The sequence below is a fragment of the Populus alba genome, chromosome 1, assembly GCF_005239225.2.
Source record: "Populus alba chromosome 1, ASM523922v2, whole genome shotgun sequence".
Taxonomy (NCBI): domain Eukaryota; kingdom Viridiplantae; phylum Streptophyta; class Magnoliopsida; order Malpighiales; family Salicaceae; genus Populus; species Populus alba.
In genome coordinates this window covers 30,681,899-30,699,889 of record NC_133284.1, presented here as the reverse complement: position 1 = coordinate 30,699,889, position 17,991 = coordinate 30,681,899, and the positions used below count along the sequence as shown (strand labels likewise).

The following is a 17,991-nucleotide window of genomic DNA, read 5'->3' as shown; positions in this document are numbered from 1 at the left end:
GATTCAGAAGATTTTGATGTTCGGAGCATAAAGTTAAGTTGTGTTTCTCTGTACGAATTTCATTCATAACTTTTGTATTCTGTTTTTTCAAGTAAATATATCATCAATACACCTGCCTTTATATAGCAGTAGGTAGTATAAAGCTTTCCTTGACTTCTACGGAAAGAACCTATAATTGTGGTCTGTTACAACAAATCCTAACTAATATAATTATATTCTGCCTAAGTAATAGTAATGTAAAACTAACATAATGTTAACACCCCTTCTCAAATTGGTACATAGATATCATTCATGCCCAATTTGTCAAGACTGGTATGAGAAACTTGGCTGGATACTGCCTTCGTCAACACATCTGCAAGCTGATCTTGAGATCGAATATGAGGAACTTTGATAATCTTTTCCTTCAATTTTTCTTTGATAAAATGTCTATCAACTTCAACATGCATAGTTCTATCATGTTGGACAGGATTATGAGCAATGTCGCATGCTGCCTTACTATCACAAAACAATCTCATAGGACTTATCTGCTCAACCTGTAATTCCTGCATCAAATTCTTTATCCATAATAATTCACATATCGCTTTGGCCATTCCCCTGTATTCAGCTTCGGCTGAGGATCTAGCCACAACTTCTTACTTCTCCAAGTGACCAAGTTTCCACTCACAAATGTAAAATATCCCGATGTAGATCTTCGATCTTGTATTGACCCTGCCCAATCAGCATCGGTATATCCATCAATCTTCAGATTGTCCCCCTTTCTAAATAGAATTCCTTTACTTGGAGATGATTTCAGGTAGCACAGGATACGGGTGACAACTTTCATATGTTCTTCACTAGGGGAGTGCATAAACTGACTTATTACACTTAAAGCATAAGCTAAATCAGGTCTGGTATGTGTAAGATACATTAATCTTCCCACTAGTCTCTGATAACGTTATTTATTAGTGGGAATTTGTTGTGGATGTATACTCAATTTCAAGTTTTCTTCTATAGGAGTACTGACAGGTCTACAAGCTGTCATACCTGTTTCTTTTAACAAATCTAGAGCATATTTTTGTTGAGACAAGAAAATACCTTCTTTCGATCTTGATACTTTAATACCAAGAAAGTATTTTAAGTGACCTAGAGATTTCATTTCAAATTCCTGGGCAAGACGATTCTGTAATGTCTTTTGCTCTTCAGGTTTATTTTCGGTTACTATTATATCATCAACGTATACGATCAGAGCTGTGACTTCTCCTTTTTTTGTTTTCAAGAATAACATATGGTCAGAGTTGCTTTGCTTGTATTCGATGAATTTCATGAAAGTACTGATCCTCCCGAATCAAGCTCTTGGAGATTGCTTTAACCCGTATAGGGATTTCTTTAATCTACATACTTTTGTGCTTCCTTTGATTTGCATAATACATCCAGGAGGTAATTCCATATATACTTCTTCTTGGAGATCCTCATGCAAGAAGGTGTTTTTTTACATCAAGTTGATATAGGGGCCAATCAAGGTTCACGACCAGAGATAATAGGATACGAACAGTGTTTATTTTAGCCACTGGTGCAAATGTTTCCATATAATCAATCCCATAAGTTTGAGTGTACCCTTTGGCAACAAGCCTTGCTTTAAACCTTTCAATGGTGCCATTTGCTTTATGTTTAATGGTAAACACCCACCGACATCCAACCAATACCTTTCCTGTATGAAGTTCAACCACTTCCCATGTGGAATTTTTTTGAAAGGATCTCATTTCTTCGTTCATGGCTTCTTTCCATCTTGAATATGTTTTGGCTTCCTGCACACTGTTAGGAATAGATATAACAGAAATTTGATTTACGAAAGTTTCATTATCCTTTGATAATCTATGGTAGGACACAAAATTACTCATAGGATAGTGAGGTTTAGAGGTGAGAAGAGGTTCATACGCAATTTTGGGTTTTCCTCTAGTGGTTATGTGGGGTAGAACTTTGAGTTGAGTTTCAGAACTTACTTGAGATTTATTTATGGATTCAGACTCAGGAGTCATTTGAAGTTGGGAAGCTGACAACTGAGGTACCTAAGTTTCTTGTTGCAGTACCTCTATTTGGTTTTCTTTAATACCAGTGGTTTGTTGTGGTTCTGCTTTTATATTTTCTTCATTATTTCCATCTTGTAAGGTATGTGAGGATGTATTACTAGAATTTTTATCTCTTGTAATATATAGGTCATCATAACATGTCTGCCAGTTACCCTTGTTGTGCTCCTGATTCGAGGTTCAACGTCAGAGTAATACATTCTATTTTCATGGAATACAACGTCCAGCGTGATGTAGAGTTTCTGAGTTGGTGGATGATAGCAGCGATAACCTTTCTGATGCTGGGCATAGCCAACAAATATGCACTTGAGTGCTCGCGGTTCCAGCTTATTCCTTAATGGTTTGTGAAGATGAACAAAAGCTATACATCCAAAAACTCTTAGTTGTAAATGTGACACAGCAAGAGATTTTATTTTCTTCTGAAGAACACTCAATGGGGTCTGGAATCCTAATGTGCTTGAGGGTATCCTGTTGATAAGATATGTTGCTGTTGTGATAGCTTCACCCCAATATTTAGTTGACATATGAGCTTCAAATAAAGAAGCTCGAACAACTTTAAGAAGATGCCGATTCTTACGTTCTGCAACCCCATTTTGTTGAGGGGTGTAAAGGCAAGTGGTTTGTTGAACAATTCCATGATTAATCAAATATTGTTTCAACTCCTGATTGATGAATTCTCCACCATTGTCACTACAAAGAACCTGTATTGCAGAACTATATTGTGTGGCTACCATGTTATGAAATTGTTTGAATAATGAACTTACTTCACTTTTGCATTTCATTAGGCAAATCCATGTCATACGTGTGTGATCATCAATAAAGGAAATAAACCATCGTTTACCATTAAGGGAGCAAGTATTTGCTGGACCCCATACATCTGAATGTACAACAATAAAAGGTGCTGGACTTTTATTCATGCTGTTTTGAAATGGAACCCGATGGCTTTTAGCCAATTCACAGACATCACATTTAAATTCTGTGTCAGGTAGTTGAGCAGAGAGTTTCTGCATTAATTTCTTCAAATATCCAAAGGATGAGTGACCTAAACATTTATGCCATAACCAAATTTCAGAGTTTGCAGTTTATTCAGAGTTTGCAGTAGATTCAAAGTTTGCAGCGGATTTATTCATGGAGAATGCTTGAGCTACTTGGTGACAACTTGCTGGTGTTAAATCTAGATAATAGAGCTTTCCTCTTCTAGTACCATAACCAATTTTCTTCCGAGTTCGAATATCCTTGAAAACACAAAGGTTAGGCCAAAAAATAACAATGCATTGCAAAGCAAGAGTTATTTGAGCAACTGAAAGTAAATTATAATTAAGAGCTGGAACAACTAATACGGAATCAAGATTTATATTCTCAGTAAGGATGACAAAACCTTCACCATTAACAGATGATGAGGTACCATTTGCTGAGGATATAACATATTGTTCTGATGGTTTAACATATTGAAACCATAACTTGTCAAAAGTCATATGCTCAGTAGCCCTAGAATCAATTATCCATTCATTTTTACTGCTAAGAGTGGAGGTATGAAAGACTTTACTATATTCTTCATTTGTTAATGGTTAAGGATGTTCTTCCACATATTCTTACTTAGTTGTGGGATTGGTCATTGTTTTGGTTGAAGGATGTTTTGCCACTGCAACTAAAGCATGAGTGTTTGGTTTTGAGTTTCGTTTACGAGGTGCTTTAGCAGGATCCCACCATTCTGGATACCCAATTAATTCATAGCATTTCAACTTTGTATGTCCAGTTTCACCACAATGTGTGCAGACATATTCTGATTTTCCCTTTCCAATTTCATAGCTGTTGTTCTGAGTTTCTGTTGTTCCGATTTGTTCCATGGTAGGGCCATGTGATCTGTATATTCTAGGCTTACCTTGTCGTGCCATCATTGCAGATGATTCCGCATGACTAGCTCCAGTTTCATTGTTCAAAGTAGCTCTGCGAACAGCATCACAGCATACATAAGCATAAGCTTTTTCAAGATCCAATATTGGATCTTTTCTAAGAATTTTCCCTTGAATTTGTTCAAATTTTGCATCCAATCTATTCAAGAAAATATGCACCTGTAATCTTTCAACAGATCTTCTGTAAGTAATAACATCATCCGGGTCTTTCATTTCAGTTCTGTCGCGATGATCAAGTTCTTGGAAGATCTCCATAAGATCACCATAATATGTTGATAGTGGTCGACTTATCTGTTTCGTGGAGAAGGCTTTCTTGTTAAGTGAAAAGATTTGTGATTCGTCTGCTCCATCATAGAAAGCTTTAGACAAGGCATTCCAAATTTCTCGTGCAGTACGTAGTCGGATGTATCTTTTCATGATATCTGGTGACATAGACGTTAGCAGCCATCCTTTAACCTTTTGATTTTCTGCATACCATCTTGAGTAAGAAGCATCAGTATCTTGTGGTGGTTGTGTTTTGCCCATAATATATTCAAGCTTTTCTCTTCCTGCAATCTGCATTTCCATGATCTGAGACCATACATCGTAATTAGTTTTAGTGAGAATAACACTGGTTGTGAATCCAGAGTTTTCAGTTTGTACATGGATAATGGGTGTTGATTCTGTTGTTTTATCATTCATCATGGAAAACCAAGAATGATAGGAAAGAAAGTGATCTCAGGATGCAAAAAGAGGATGTAAAGAAAGTGACCTGAATGCAAGAACAATAAATATTTAGAAAAGATTTCAAGATCAGAATGCAGTTTGTATTTTAAGAATAGATTGCAAGATTTAGAGAGAATGCAGAAAAATATTCAAGTATGCAGAATTTTTCAATATTTGACAGAGGAAAGTGGTTTAATCAGGAATTTGTTTACTGCAAGATTGGATGGTGAAAAAAGAAGAAAGAAGAGAAAGATATATAAACTGAGGAAGGGACGATATAAGTAAAGATATATCAGTAATGCATTTCCATGCTTTGATACCAAGTTAAATTGTGTTTCTCTGTACGAATTTCATTCATAACTTTTGTATTCTGTTTTTTCAAGTAATTATATCATCAATACACCTGCCTTTGTATAACAGTAGATGGTATAAAGCTTTCCTTGACTTCTACGGAAAGAACCTATAATTGTGGTCTGTTACAACAAATCCTAACTGATATAATTATATTTTGCCTAAGTAATAGTAATGTAAAACTAACATAATGTTAACACATAACAGGGACAATCCTCTAGGAAGTTACCAAGGATCAGGCTTGTTGGAGATTTGATTTTTCTTCAGGTGAATCTAAGAGAGAGACTTTCTGGAAAGAGATGTTTGATTATGTTAGATGATGTTTTCAATGCGGGCTATGACCGATGGGATCTTCTACGCCAACCCTTTGCTGGTTTTCAAGTTAAAATAGTTGTCACCACACGAAACAACAACATCCCACTAATCATGGCTGCCATTTCCACTTGTTCGTTTTCTGAAGCTTTTTTAGAAGAAGAATAAGCTTAAGTGTGCAGAGAAGATTATGAAGAAATTCTTGTATATTTTTCTGTTTTTTTTATTAATGCAGAAAACTCTGCTTTTATACACAATTTATGTAACTGATTCTGTTATTTTAGGAATCAAGATCATCTCATCCATCCACTAATGGAGGGTCATGATTCTTACACATGTAAGAATGATTTGTAACAGTAAAAACTGATATAACTGCAATAACGGTTTTAACTGCCTTCTTAACTGTTTTAACAGAATTTCTTCATCTCTTCATCCTTGTTGCTACAGTCCACGTAGTCTTCTTCAAAGACTTCAATCACAAGTAATCAACTTAGCTTTCAACAACCTCTCCTAAGCTGTTTACTGATTTAACTCCAAGATTTAGTTTTAGTTTCTTGAATCTGTCTTTGGGTACTGCCTTTGTGAAGATGTCTGCAAGTTGTTATTCACTTCTGCAGAACTTGACATTAATTACTCCTTCTTGCAGAGCCTCTCTTATAAAATGATACTTCCTGTTTATGTGTCTTGTTCTTTGATGAAAAACTGGATTTTTGGCCATCAAAATTGCTGACATGTTATCACAGAATAAAGGTGTTGCTTCAGCTTGCATTTCCCCAAAATCATCAAGAACAAACCGTAACCAAATGGCCTGAGCAGTTGCTTCAGATGCTGAGACATACTCAGCTTTTGCAGTTGACAATGCTACTGTGTTCCGTTTCACAGAAGACCAGGAGAATGCTCCACTTCCAAAACTGAATGCATAGCCCGAAGTGCTCCTGCTATCATCTTCACTTCCTGCCTAATCTGCATCACAAAATCCAATGAGAGTTGCTGATTGATCCCTTACATATTCAATCCCATAACTGAGAGTTCCTTGCACATATCTTAGAACTCTTTTTGCAGCTCCCATGTGAATCTTGGTAGGTCTAGTCATGAACCGTGATAATAAACATGCAGCATACATTAGATCAGGTCTTGTAGCTGTCAAATATAGTAAACTTCCTACTATTTTTCTATAAAGACCTTCATCAGCCAACTCACTTCCATCCACCTTCTTCAGTTTCTCACCAGTGGCCAAGGGAATGGAGACTGGTTTGCAATCATCAAGTCCAAACTTACTAAGCAGAGATTTGGCATATTTCCCTTGATGAATAAACACCCCTCGATTGGTTTGCAGTATTCCCATGCCAAGAAAATGATGAAGGAGTCCAAGATCAAATATCTCATACCTCTGCATCATTTCCCTTTTGAATTCACTGAGAAGCCTCTCACTACTGTCAGTGTACACAATGTCATCAACATAGATTGAGACAATGATCAAATTACCTTCCATGTCTAATCTTGTATACAAAGTAGCTTCACTTGTGCTCCTTTTAAATTTGCACATAGAGAGGTATGCATCAATTTTACTATACCAGGCCCTCGGTGCCTGCTTCAATCCATACAAAGCCTTCTTCAGTTTGTAAACTTTGTGTTCTGCATTCTTTACTTCAAACCCTTCAGGCCGCTCAATATATACTTCTTCTTTAAGAACACCATTTAGGAATGCTGATTTAACATCCAATTGAAACAATTTCCACCCTTTCTGTGCTGCAAGTGCAATGAGAGTCCGAATTGTATCTAGCCTTGCTACTGGGGCAAGATGCTCAGCTTGTCTACAATGATGAGAAAGTAGATAATTTTTCGATTTCAAAGTTTGGTGCTGTGTTTCTGAGGATTTTGATGTTGTTAGGGTTACGAGAACTATTCTTGAGGCAGTTTCGGGGAATTACGTTGCGAAGGATTTGAATCTACTTCAACTTAGGCTGAGAGAGAAATTGGCGGGGAAGAAGTTTCTTCTTGTTTTAGATGACGTTTGGAATAAGAACTATGATGACTGGACTGTTCTTCGCCGTCCTTTCCAAGTGACATCCCCTGGGAGTAGAATCATCCTCACAACTCGAAATCAAGATGTTGCATTAATGATGAGTGCTTTTCCATGTTACCTTTTGAAAGAACTGTCATTTGAGGATAGCCTGTCTTTGTTTGCAAAGCATGCACTGGGAAGGTCCAATTTCAGTGATCTGCCAGACCTGCAGGAGATCGGCCAGAAAATAGTTCAAAGGTGCGGGGGACTGCCACTGGCTGTTAAAACACTGGGGGGGCAATTGCGCACTAAACCTTATGTTGATGAATGAGAAAGTGTACTTAATAGCAAAATGTGGGATATATCAGCCTTGAGGTTGAGCTACTATCATCTTCCTTCACATTTGAAGCAATTGTTTGTTTTCTGTTCTATACTTCCAAAAGACTATGAATTCTATAAGGATGAATTAGTGTTGTTATGGATGGCCCAAGGATTTCTGCCAGATGCAGGAGGAAAGAAGCAGATGGAAGACTTCTATTCTTGTTTTAATGAGTTATTATCAAGATTGTTTTTCCAGCGATCAAGCAGCAATGAACATCGTTATCTGATGCATCATCTCATCAGTGATCTGGCTCAATCTATTGCTGGAGAAACGTGTGTCAATTCAAATGATAAGCAGGAAAATAACAAGGTCTTTCCAAATCCTGAAAAGACTCGCCATATGTCATTCACTCGTCGTACATACGAGGTCCTGCAGAGGTTCAAAGACCTGGGTAAACTGAAGCGTCTGCGAACTTTCATTGCATTGCGACTTTACTCTTCACCTTGGGCTGCATATTGCTACTTGAGTAAAAATGTATTACATAAGGCGCTGTTAAAATTGAGAGGCGTAAGAGTTCTTTCATTGAGTGGTTATTGCATTACAGAGCTACCAAATTCAATTGGTGATTTGAAGCAGTTACGTTACCTTAATTTCTCTCAAACTAAGATTAAGCGGTTGCCTGAATCTGTGAGCACTCTCATAAACTTGCAGACTCTCAAATTATATGGATGCAGGAAGCTTAATAAACTGCCACAAGGGACTGGGAATCTTATCAATCTTTGTCATCTGGATATTACTGATACTGATAACTTACTTGAGATGCCTTCGTGGATGGGTAATTTGACAGGTCTTCAGAAATTGTCAAAGTTCATCGTAGGAGAAGAGGGCTGCGGAATTGAGGAATTAAGAGGGTTGCAGAATCTTGAAGGCCGACTTTCCATAATGGCATTGCATAATGTGATAGATGCTCGACATGCAGTTCATGCTAATTTAAGGGGCAAGCACAACCTTGATGAGTTAGAATTGGAATGGTTTAAGAGTGACATTAAAGATAAAGGCCGACAATATCAAATGCTTGTTCTTGACTCAGTAAAACCACAACATCAACTGCTTGTTCTCGACTCCCTACAACCTCATACAAACCTTAAAGAACTAAAGATTTCATTCTATGGTGGGACAGAATTTCCTTCATGGGTAGGACATCCATCATTTTCTGAAATAGTGCACTTAAAACTGTCTTGTTGCAGGAAATGCACTGTATTGCCACCACTTGGGAGGCTACCTTTACTCAGGGATCTGTGCATACAAGGCCTGGATGCTGTGGAGACTGTTGGTCCTGAGTTTTATGGATATGGTTCTTCAGTCAAGCCTTTTCCATCTCTGAAGACTTTGACATTTGAGGATATGCAGGAATGGAAATCTTGGTCCGCAGCTGGAGTTGATGGAGAAGCTGAAGAAGAATTTACTAGTCTTTCTGAGCTTACTTTATGGAATTGTCCCAAGTTGCATGGCAAGTTCCCTAGCTGTCTTCCTTCCTGTGTAAAGATTACGATTGGAAAATGCCCAATATTGGTAGATTCAGATGAAAAGCTTCCAGTGCATAGTGAACTGAAATTAGAAGAATGTGATGAGGTGACACCTAAATGCATGTTTTATAACCCCTCCCTAATCACATTGAAACTTGGGAGTATGTCAAGGCTTACTTGTTTGGAGGGCCAGTTTCTGCGTTCACTGGGAGCACTTAAAGTTCTGATGATTTCTGATTTTCCCGAACTAACCTACTTGTGGCAAAAAGGAACTGAATTAGAAAATTTTGAACATCCTCAATTTGTGTCATTGACTGAGATTGGTATGCCCAGCACTCGTAAAAGTTCAAAATTGTCAGGCTGTGGTAAGCTGGATCTTCTGCCAATCCATAGGGTGCACATGCTTTTGTCACTTGAGGATCTGTGCATTGAGTCATGTCCAAATCTTGTGTCCATTCCTGAAGTTGGACTTTTATCGTCACTGAGACATCTAGTACTTCGGGATTGCAAAGCTCTTGGATCCCTCCCTGATGGCATGAGCAGTTGTCCTCTTGAATGCTTGGAGATAGAAGAGTGTCCTTCGCTCAAATGCTTTCCAGGAGGGATGTTACCGCTGACGTTAAAAGGGTTGAAGATTCGATACTGTACAGAATTAAAGTCTCTGCCTGAGGGTTTGATGCACAACAAAAATGGCTCTGGCACCCTGTGTCATTTTGAGCACCTGGAGATCATTGGCTGTCCATCTCTCACATCCTTTCCTGATGGGAAATTACCACCTCGACTCAAGACACTAAAAATCTGGGATTGTTCCCAATTGAAGCCTCTTTCAGAAATGATGTTGCATGATAATATGTCCCTTGAATACGTAGCCATTTCAGACTGCGAAGTCCTGTCAAGCTTTCCTGAGTGCATTGGCAGCTTCAAGCATCTCTCTGAATTAAATTTAAGTAATTGTTCTGCTCTCAAGTTCATTCCAGGAGATGGCTTTTCCCTCGCTAACCTCAGAACGTTGACTATATACAATTGCAAAAATCTCGAGTCTCTACCTAAAGCGATGCGAAAACTCACATCTCTGCAAGAACTGACGATTTGTAGCTGCCCAGCTCTGAAAGCCTTTCCAAAAGGTGATATGCCTCCAAACTTGACATCGCTTGAGATCTGGGATTGTGATGGTCTCGATGGGTGCCTGTCAGAGTGGAACTTGCAAAGTCTAGCCTTCCTTAGAGATTTTAGTATCGCTGGTGGATGTTTTTCGGACACAGTTTCCTTCCCAGATGAGAAGTGGCTGCTTCCTACAACTCTAACTTCTGTTTGGATTGGAAGACTTCCAAATCTGGAATCTCTATCCATGCAGCTCCAAAGTCTTGCGTATCTAGAAGAGCTAGAAATTGTTGATTGTCCTAAATTAAAGTCCTAGCCTAGGGGATGCCTACCTCATGCTCTTGGAAGATTCAGCATCAGGGACTGTCCGTTAATGACACAGCGCTGTTCCAAGGAGAAAGGAGTGTACTGGCCATTGATATCCCACATCCCTTGTGTGGAGATAGATGACGGCCATGACATGTAAAGAATTATGGGGTTGCTTGTTATAATGTCTTTTTCATATACACATGTAAAATGTATCCCTTCTGTAATCAATAGTATTTTGAATTATCGAAACAATGGTGTTCTGTTTCTGACTTGCTGTAAGTTGTGTTCAATTCTAATTTTGAAGGGAGAAGGATTTTTCATGGTATTATGTCAGGTTGTTTGGATATTAATTATCACAGCCGTACTCGTTGCTTGCTGCCCGAAGAATTCAGGCTGTTCATCTCTGTGAATGTGTTCTTTTGTTAAACATTCATTAAAAAACACTTTGTTGGTAAAAGCGCCAATCATAATGTCTAGAATTTATTTCAGAAGAAAAACTGTTTGAATCGGTGCGATCGCTTAGTTCAATAGAGCTCTGGCCACAGTCCGAACCATTTTCAAGCTTTCAGGTGAAATGCTCTGCCATCTGCAGTGTTGTTGGGGAACTTCTAGGGGAGGAGCGGTTATTTCAGGGTGATGAAGAATTGGTATTTGAGCAAGAGTTGGGATCATTTGGTTATCTTGTTGTTTGATGTTTCTCTTTCTCTTGGTTAGATATTCCATGCTTTCGTCTTTTGTATTGATGTGTAGGTTGTGAAGCTAAAGCCTCAAAGGTTATTGATATCCATGAAGGTTTTAATCATGAGTTGTTTCCTCCATAATTCCTTCTATGCTTATCAGTTGCTGCTTGTACGTGCAGCTTGGAAACTCAGCTACACTTGATGCTGGAAAGGATGGAGAACTCATGAATGGAAAGATAACTTCAAGGAGCTATTAGCATTCGTTGAATGAGTAGATTTTTTTCGGCATTCTTTTTAAAGAGATCTACCATTCTTTTTAAATATTTTCAAGCAATGGGGTACATGAGTGTGTCCTTTTAAGGGACAAATTAGAAAATCAGCACACAAAATAAAAACAATTAGCACGCCTTTATCTTGTCGTGCATCTAAGCGAGACAGAATGAAACTCCAATTATTTGACTCAATTGGTTGGCCGGTTCGTAATAATCAATGAAATTGGTTGATCGGTTACAAAAATAACATGGAAAATCTCAAAACTGCTAAAATCAAGGGGCTTTGATGAAATTCTTGATATCTAAAGATCCGACGGTCCGCGTAGTGATATAATGGCTACTACAAGGAAAACGGCCTCTGGAAACTCCTGTAAAGATTTGAGCGTGATCTAATGGTCATATCTAAAGTCATAGCCTTTTTGAGCCGTTATTTTGGTCTGGTTCGACCATACCTCCTATTGGGCTTATACCTGTCCCATTGGTCCATAAATACATATGCTAGGCCATCCATTTAATCTTTTTAGGGCAGATGATTTAAGGGTTAATAGACCCACACTTGACTATTCAGAATCGCTAGTTATCACAAGCCTGACTACATTATTGACATTGAAAAACATAGGACAACTATTATGTAAACAATAACTTTTTGTGATTTTAATTGGAGTCTATTTTTTAGTCTATAAGTTGGATAAATGTGTATATTTTGACTCATAAAACATATTTGGAAGAAAAAAAATTATTAAATTATGATTTTTGTGTGAAACAGTTGACTAGTTCATACAACTAGATTCAATCAATTGACCAGTTTAGCCAGATAATTTAGGGTTTCACCTTGTCGTGCTTCAGAAGCGCGACAGGGTGAAACTCTAGCCTGTTTGTTTTTGCGTTTCAAAAGCGCTTTTGAAAAAAAAAATGAATTTTTTTTATATTTTTTTTCTAATTTTCTCTTTGCTTCAAATTAATTTTTTTAGTGTTTTCAAATCATTTTGATGTGCTAATGTCAAAAATAATTTTTAAAAAATATATAAAAAATATTATTTTAATGCATTTATGAGCGAAAAATAATTTGAAAAGCAACCGCTATCACAATCCCAAACAACCCAAATCACCTGTTTTAGAAGCACGACAAAGTGAAAGTGCGTTATTTCACCAAATGTTTTTCAAATTATGTTATTATGTGTGACAACCCGACCCAACCTGCTAGATATTGTTTGCTTTGGCCCACAGGCCTCACGGATTTGTTCTTGGCGACCATGCATGACCCCAAAACACGTCTTTTAGAGTAGTGCAGTACACTAACCCTGTCAGATACTGTCCCCTCTAGGCCTCCCAGTCCACCCATTCCCAGGGCTTCCACCCCAGGTCCCCCTTAGGGTTTCAAACGCGTTTGACAAGTTAGTAACCAACACTATTAATAAGGTCAACTATCAAATCCTCACCCGCCAATGTGGGATATTACATTCTGTTAAATTTTTTTAAAAAATATATGCTAATTTTAAAATAAATATGTTTTGAGAATGAGAAAATAATTCTAAGCCATTACAAGGGGAATAAAAAAAATAAAAGTTAAGAAGAGAACTGTACAAAAAGGTGTTGGTGCAAATCCCGATTAAAAATTGATAACATTACCGTGAAACGATAATAAGTTCGTAGATGAAATAAATGATGAAAAAAGAAAGATGAAATTATCCAATTTACACCATTAATTGAGCTTAATATAAGGTCTAAATGGAAGAGGATTACATAAAAAGTTAAAGGGGCTAAGTTTAGAGGCTCAAATTAAAACGGGGTAAATCTATCACACTAGACCTTTGGCTACTCTTTGGTACATATATATATATATATATCATGATTAATTTTCATTTTTGTTCCAGTTTTTGTTTTTTTGAAAAGAAAACATCTGTATCTTTCCAACAATATATGGTAGGCTCTCTAATTCACACGATTGAGAGAGAATGATGGGTTTGAAGTTAGGTCTGAAATCAGAATTCGGGCTGTAAACTCCAGTACTGTCCAATTTTATGTTATCAACCATAACTTTCAATCCGACCGTTATATCAGACTAAAATTTTATGAGGACTCTCCTGATATTTGTTCTTATATTGGGTTAAAATTTTAGGATAATAGAAGTTCGAGGCCTTACAATTAGGTCAGCAGCTAAATGTGTTACCCAAAAACACAGGAAAAATATTAAGAGAGGTAAAATGGTAAAGTAAGCAAAATTTCTCTTTATAAACAAGTGAAAGTTGGTGAAGAGTTCCAGAAGCTAGGGAGAACGAAAAGCCCTCCATACCTTATTAAGTTTTGAGTGGTTTCTTGCTTGATTGAGAGATTCTTATAAGGACTAATCATTCTCTTGTAAAATAAACATGATATAAATGAGTTTTGGAGTGAGAAACCAAGAAAAGAAGATGAATATGTAGAGAGGGAAAGTGAGAAATCTTGAAGAGAAGGAAGACGAGTTTGGGGTCTCATGCATCAAACTCCATGGAAATAGTGTTTAAAATGGTAAGCAAGCCTTCACCTTTATTTATATGCAATTCTTAGTTGGTTTTGGTTATAGGTATAAAATGGGTATGTGTTTAAGCTTGAGTTTGATTGAATGATGAATTGTTGTTCTTAAACTTTGATAAAAATGTGTTTTTTTATGTATCTAAGAGTGGGTAATGTGAAATTTGTAACACCCCATCTCACTAGCAAGATATTGTCCGCTTTAAGCCTCCCAGTCCACCCATTCCCGGGCTTCCACCCAAGTCCCCCTCATGGGTTTGTTCTTGGCGAATGGCCCCAAAACGCGTCTTACTAGTCAAGGTGAGCATGCACTTATAAGGCCCTGGCTCTGGACGCTCGCTTCCGATGTGGGATCTTACAACAACATTCATAAAAAAACTAAATCCAAATTATATCTTTTTAAGGCTCAAAATAAACAATCACGGTAGCCTCTCTTTTTCAACTAAAATTTTGGACAACAAGGATTTTCACCCCTTGAAAATCCTTTACAACTTCCAACTAATTCTCATTTATAAACAATATTATCCAATGTCATTTAGCATTATTACATCACATATTTAAACCAAATCTAAATCAAGACATTCAAATAATTTCCATTCATCTACAACATAGCAAGATTTGGTCAAAATGGAGAAACTCATTCCCTTGGAATTTCTCCTCTTTCTTTTCCATACTACATACATTAATATCCTTGTTTAGAATTATTAACACAACAAAAAATAAACCATTCATTTCTCAGTTTCTCCTTTTACAATTCAACATATGCAACAAACCTTTAACAACATACACTTATGTTAATCTTACATTAGTTTTTTTTTTCTTCCAACACATATCATTTCAAGCATAACTATAGTTCATCACAACAATCATTCAAAATCCCTCCCCCAATATTTTCTATTTTGGCTGAATATCCTCCATGGTATAACCATAATTGTCACTTCAGCTTTTAACATGCATTCCATCCCAAAACAACTAAACCATGTCAAATCAATCAACAAAATCCAAACCCTTCAAGTATTTCTTTGTTTTTTTTTCTAATGCCACCATGAATCAAAACCATGGATTTTCCTTCAAATTTTCCAATAATTTTGTAACAACCCCAATTTTTCTATTAGTTTATTTGTTAATCTCTCCCTCTATAAAGGGTGAATGAAGCAATTTTTTTTTTACTCGCCGAAATTTCGTTTATACCGGGAAATCCCAAGTTATCGACAATGTACCTGCACACATTTTGAATCACATATCATCCACAATCACATCCATGTTTAGTACAATCAACTGCATAACTCATACTAGATTATGCTCAGGACCATATTCATTCCCAAACTCCATCTTACATCACATACACAAGTTAATAATTAAAAGAGCCAATTTCAACACGAAATTTCATACACACACACAACACAGTTTAATATTCTAACATAGTCTAGTACATTCTAATATCCCAAGCATAGGTTGATACATTTAATATTTCAGAAACAAAATACTACGAATAGAATATTCCATACAGGTTACATGTTTACTGCATGACAAAATTACACCACAAATCCCTAAGTTCCTAACTTATACAAAAAAGGGATCAAAGAACTTTAAATCTATTCCTGATGTGAATGAGAGGGACCTGTAAAAATATAAATTTTCCATATAATTAAAAAAAAATGATTAAAATACAAGCAATTTACAGAATAAAATTAAACAACATATATATCTACTTAAATCATATGAGATTCTAAATACAACCACAAACCCCTTTTAATGGTTATATAAGAATTCTTTATTCTTCTTCTCTCTTTTTTTTTGTTTTTTATTTTTTGTTAACTACTTCTTCCCCCCCTCATCAGAAAGACTATTGCTGACACCAATGACCTCCATTAGTGTCTTTAGTTGCCCATCCTGGAACAACTAATTAGTTTCATGAAAATGCCGACACAAATGTAAACGTTTGTGTCATTAACTATTTTTAAAACTAAAATAGTTAATCATTGTTCCATATTACCTTGGGAGGTTCTCAGGTATGCCGATGTCAAAATTCTTGACATCATTAGCTTTCACCTCGGAAAGCTAATCAAGTTTATAAATTTTGCCAATATTGACGTCACGTGCCGATATCATTAACTATTCTGAAACCGAATAGTTAATCAAGTTTATAAATTTTGTCGATATCGACGTCACGTGCCGATATCATTAACTATTCTGAAACCGAATAGTTAATCAAGTTTATAAATTTTGTCGATATCGACGTCACGTGCCGATATCATTAACTATTCTGAAACCGAATAGTTAATCAAGTTTATATTTTTTCCTCTCACGTACCAGTAATGCCGATGTTATCCAGCTTGGTTAACATCATTAGCCTCCCATATCAAGGAAAAACAAATCAAATTCGAGAAACAATCATTACCAAAATTCCTTGTTACGATCCATTTCCTCTAAAAGAACCCATAAATTAAATCTAGTTCTCCGTTCCATTTTATTTTTCGTCATTTAACCTTTCCTTTCCCCTTTTTTTTCACCAATTCTTCACTTTTCTTCTTGTTAATTCTTCCACCCGATTGTGTTCCTCCACTTAATAATTCCAAGGCTTATTTGGGTTTACTAATTTTAGGTGTTTACTCCAAGTTTTGATGAAAGAAAAATTTGAAATTCTCCCCCCTCCTTATTCTTATTATCAACCGGCCATGGATGAGAGAAGGGATGGGTATTTATAGTCCCATCTCTTCTTAATTCCATTTTGGCCCCATCTTTCACTTTTTTTTTTCAATATTTTTTTTATTATTATTTTTGCTTTTTTTTTATATTATAACAACATTTGGAATTATTATAAACCTCCCCCTCTTTGTATACTTTATTCTCGGGCTTCACAGTTGTAAGTATGGATGTTAGATTTCAAATGAAACTAATCTTAATTAATTTGGACTTGTTAACTCCATATATAAGCTAAATATTGAGTAACGGTCTAAACTGATATAAATCTAGACAGATTTTGGATGCTACAATGATTGTTTAATTTGAGCCTTAAAATGATAAAGTTTGGAGTTTTTTTCTCTACCAAAGTTATATGTATGGATGTTATCTTTCAGATTAAACTAGTCTTTATTAATTTGGAGTGATATAACCCCATATATGAACTAAAGATGGAGGATAGGTTCGAGCTGATATAATATTGGACAAATTTTTTATGCTACTATAATGAGTGATTTTATGTTTGTAAATGGAAAAATTAGGTGCTTCTTTCTCACGAAAGTTGTAGCTATATCTCTTATCTTTCCATAGAGACAAACCATGCTAAAAATTGAGTTTTACAACTTCAATTATGAATAAAACATTGGATAATGTTTAGGGTTGGTTAGGCTAAAGCAACCAAAATTAGATAATTTCTAATCTATTCTTGAAATTGTTGTTGAGTGAGGGTTTTAACATATGAATTTACAAGAATGGATGTGAACATGAAAATGTATAAGGGTATATGATTTTAAGGATTTTCCTTGCTATTGGCTTAAAAGTAATCATTGAATAAGAATTTAAATGAAGTCATGATGCTGGTTGTATTATTGATGATAATTGAATCCCTGATGGTATAGGGGAGGCTACGGGGACTGGACATCAACATGAAACAACAACACGTACACAAGCTCTAGGTAGGTGCCTTGCATCTTGCCTCATCTGTAAAATATTCTTAAATTCTTGTTAAATTGTATTTTCTTTAAATGTGTTTGCCTATAAAGATATGAATGTGAATAACAAGAACGATCATGATTAATTAGCTGTATTAAAGTGAGCTAAAGGCATCAAAGTAACTGATTGCCGGGTTGATAATGATTCAATAAAGATGAAATATGATGGTTGTTATCTAGAAATGTGATTATGCCTTAGTAATTAAGTGTTGATTGTTTATTGGTAAATGGTCTATGATGTAGTATG

General features: G+C 36.2%; 1 protein-coding gene across 1 annotated transcript; it reads left to right on the top strand.

Annotated features, from left to right (window-relative positions):
- Positions 1 to 7,701: 7,701 nt before the first annotated feature.
- LOC118047104 (putative disease resistance RPP13-like protein 1) lies at positions 7,702 to 11,544 on the top strand. Its single transcript, XM_035056298.1, has 4 exons — positions 7,702 to 10,565; positions 11,200 to 11,254; positions 11,358 to 11,380; positions 11,448 to 11,544. Exons 1-4 carry the CDS (start codon positions 7,702 to 7,704, stop codon positions 11,542 to 11,544), a joined length of 3,039 nt encoding a protein of 1,012 aa, XP_034912189.1.
- The last annotated feature ends 6,447 nt before the right edge of the window (positions 11,545 to 17,991 follow it).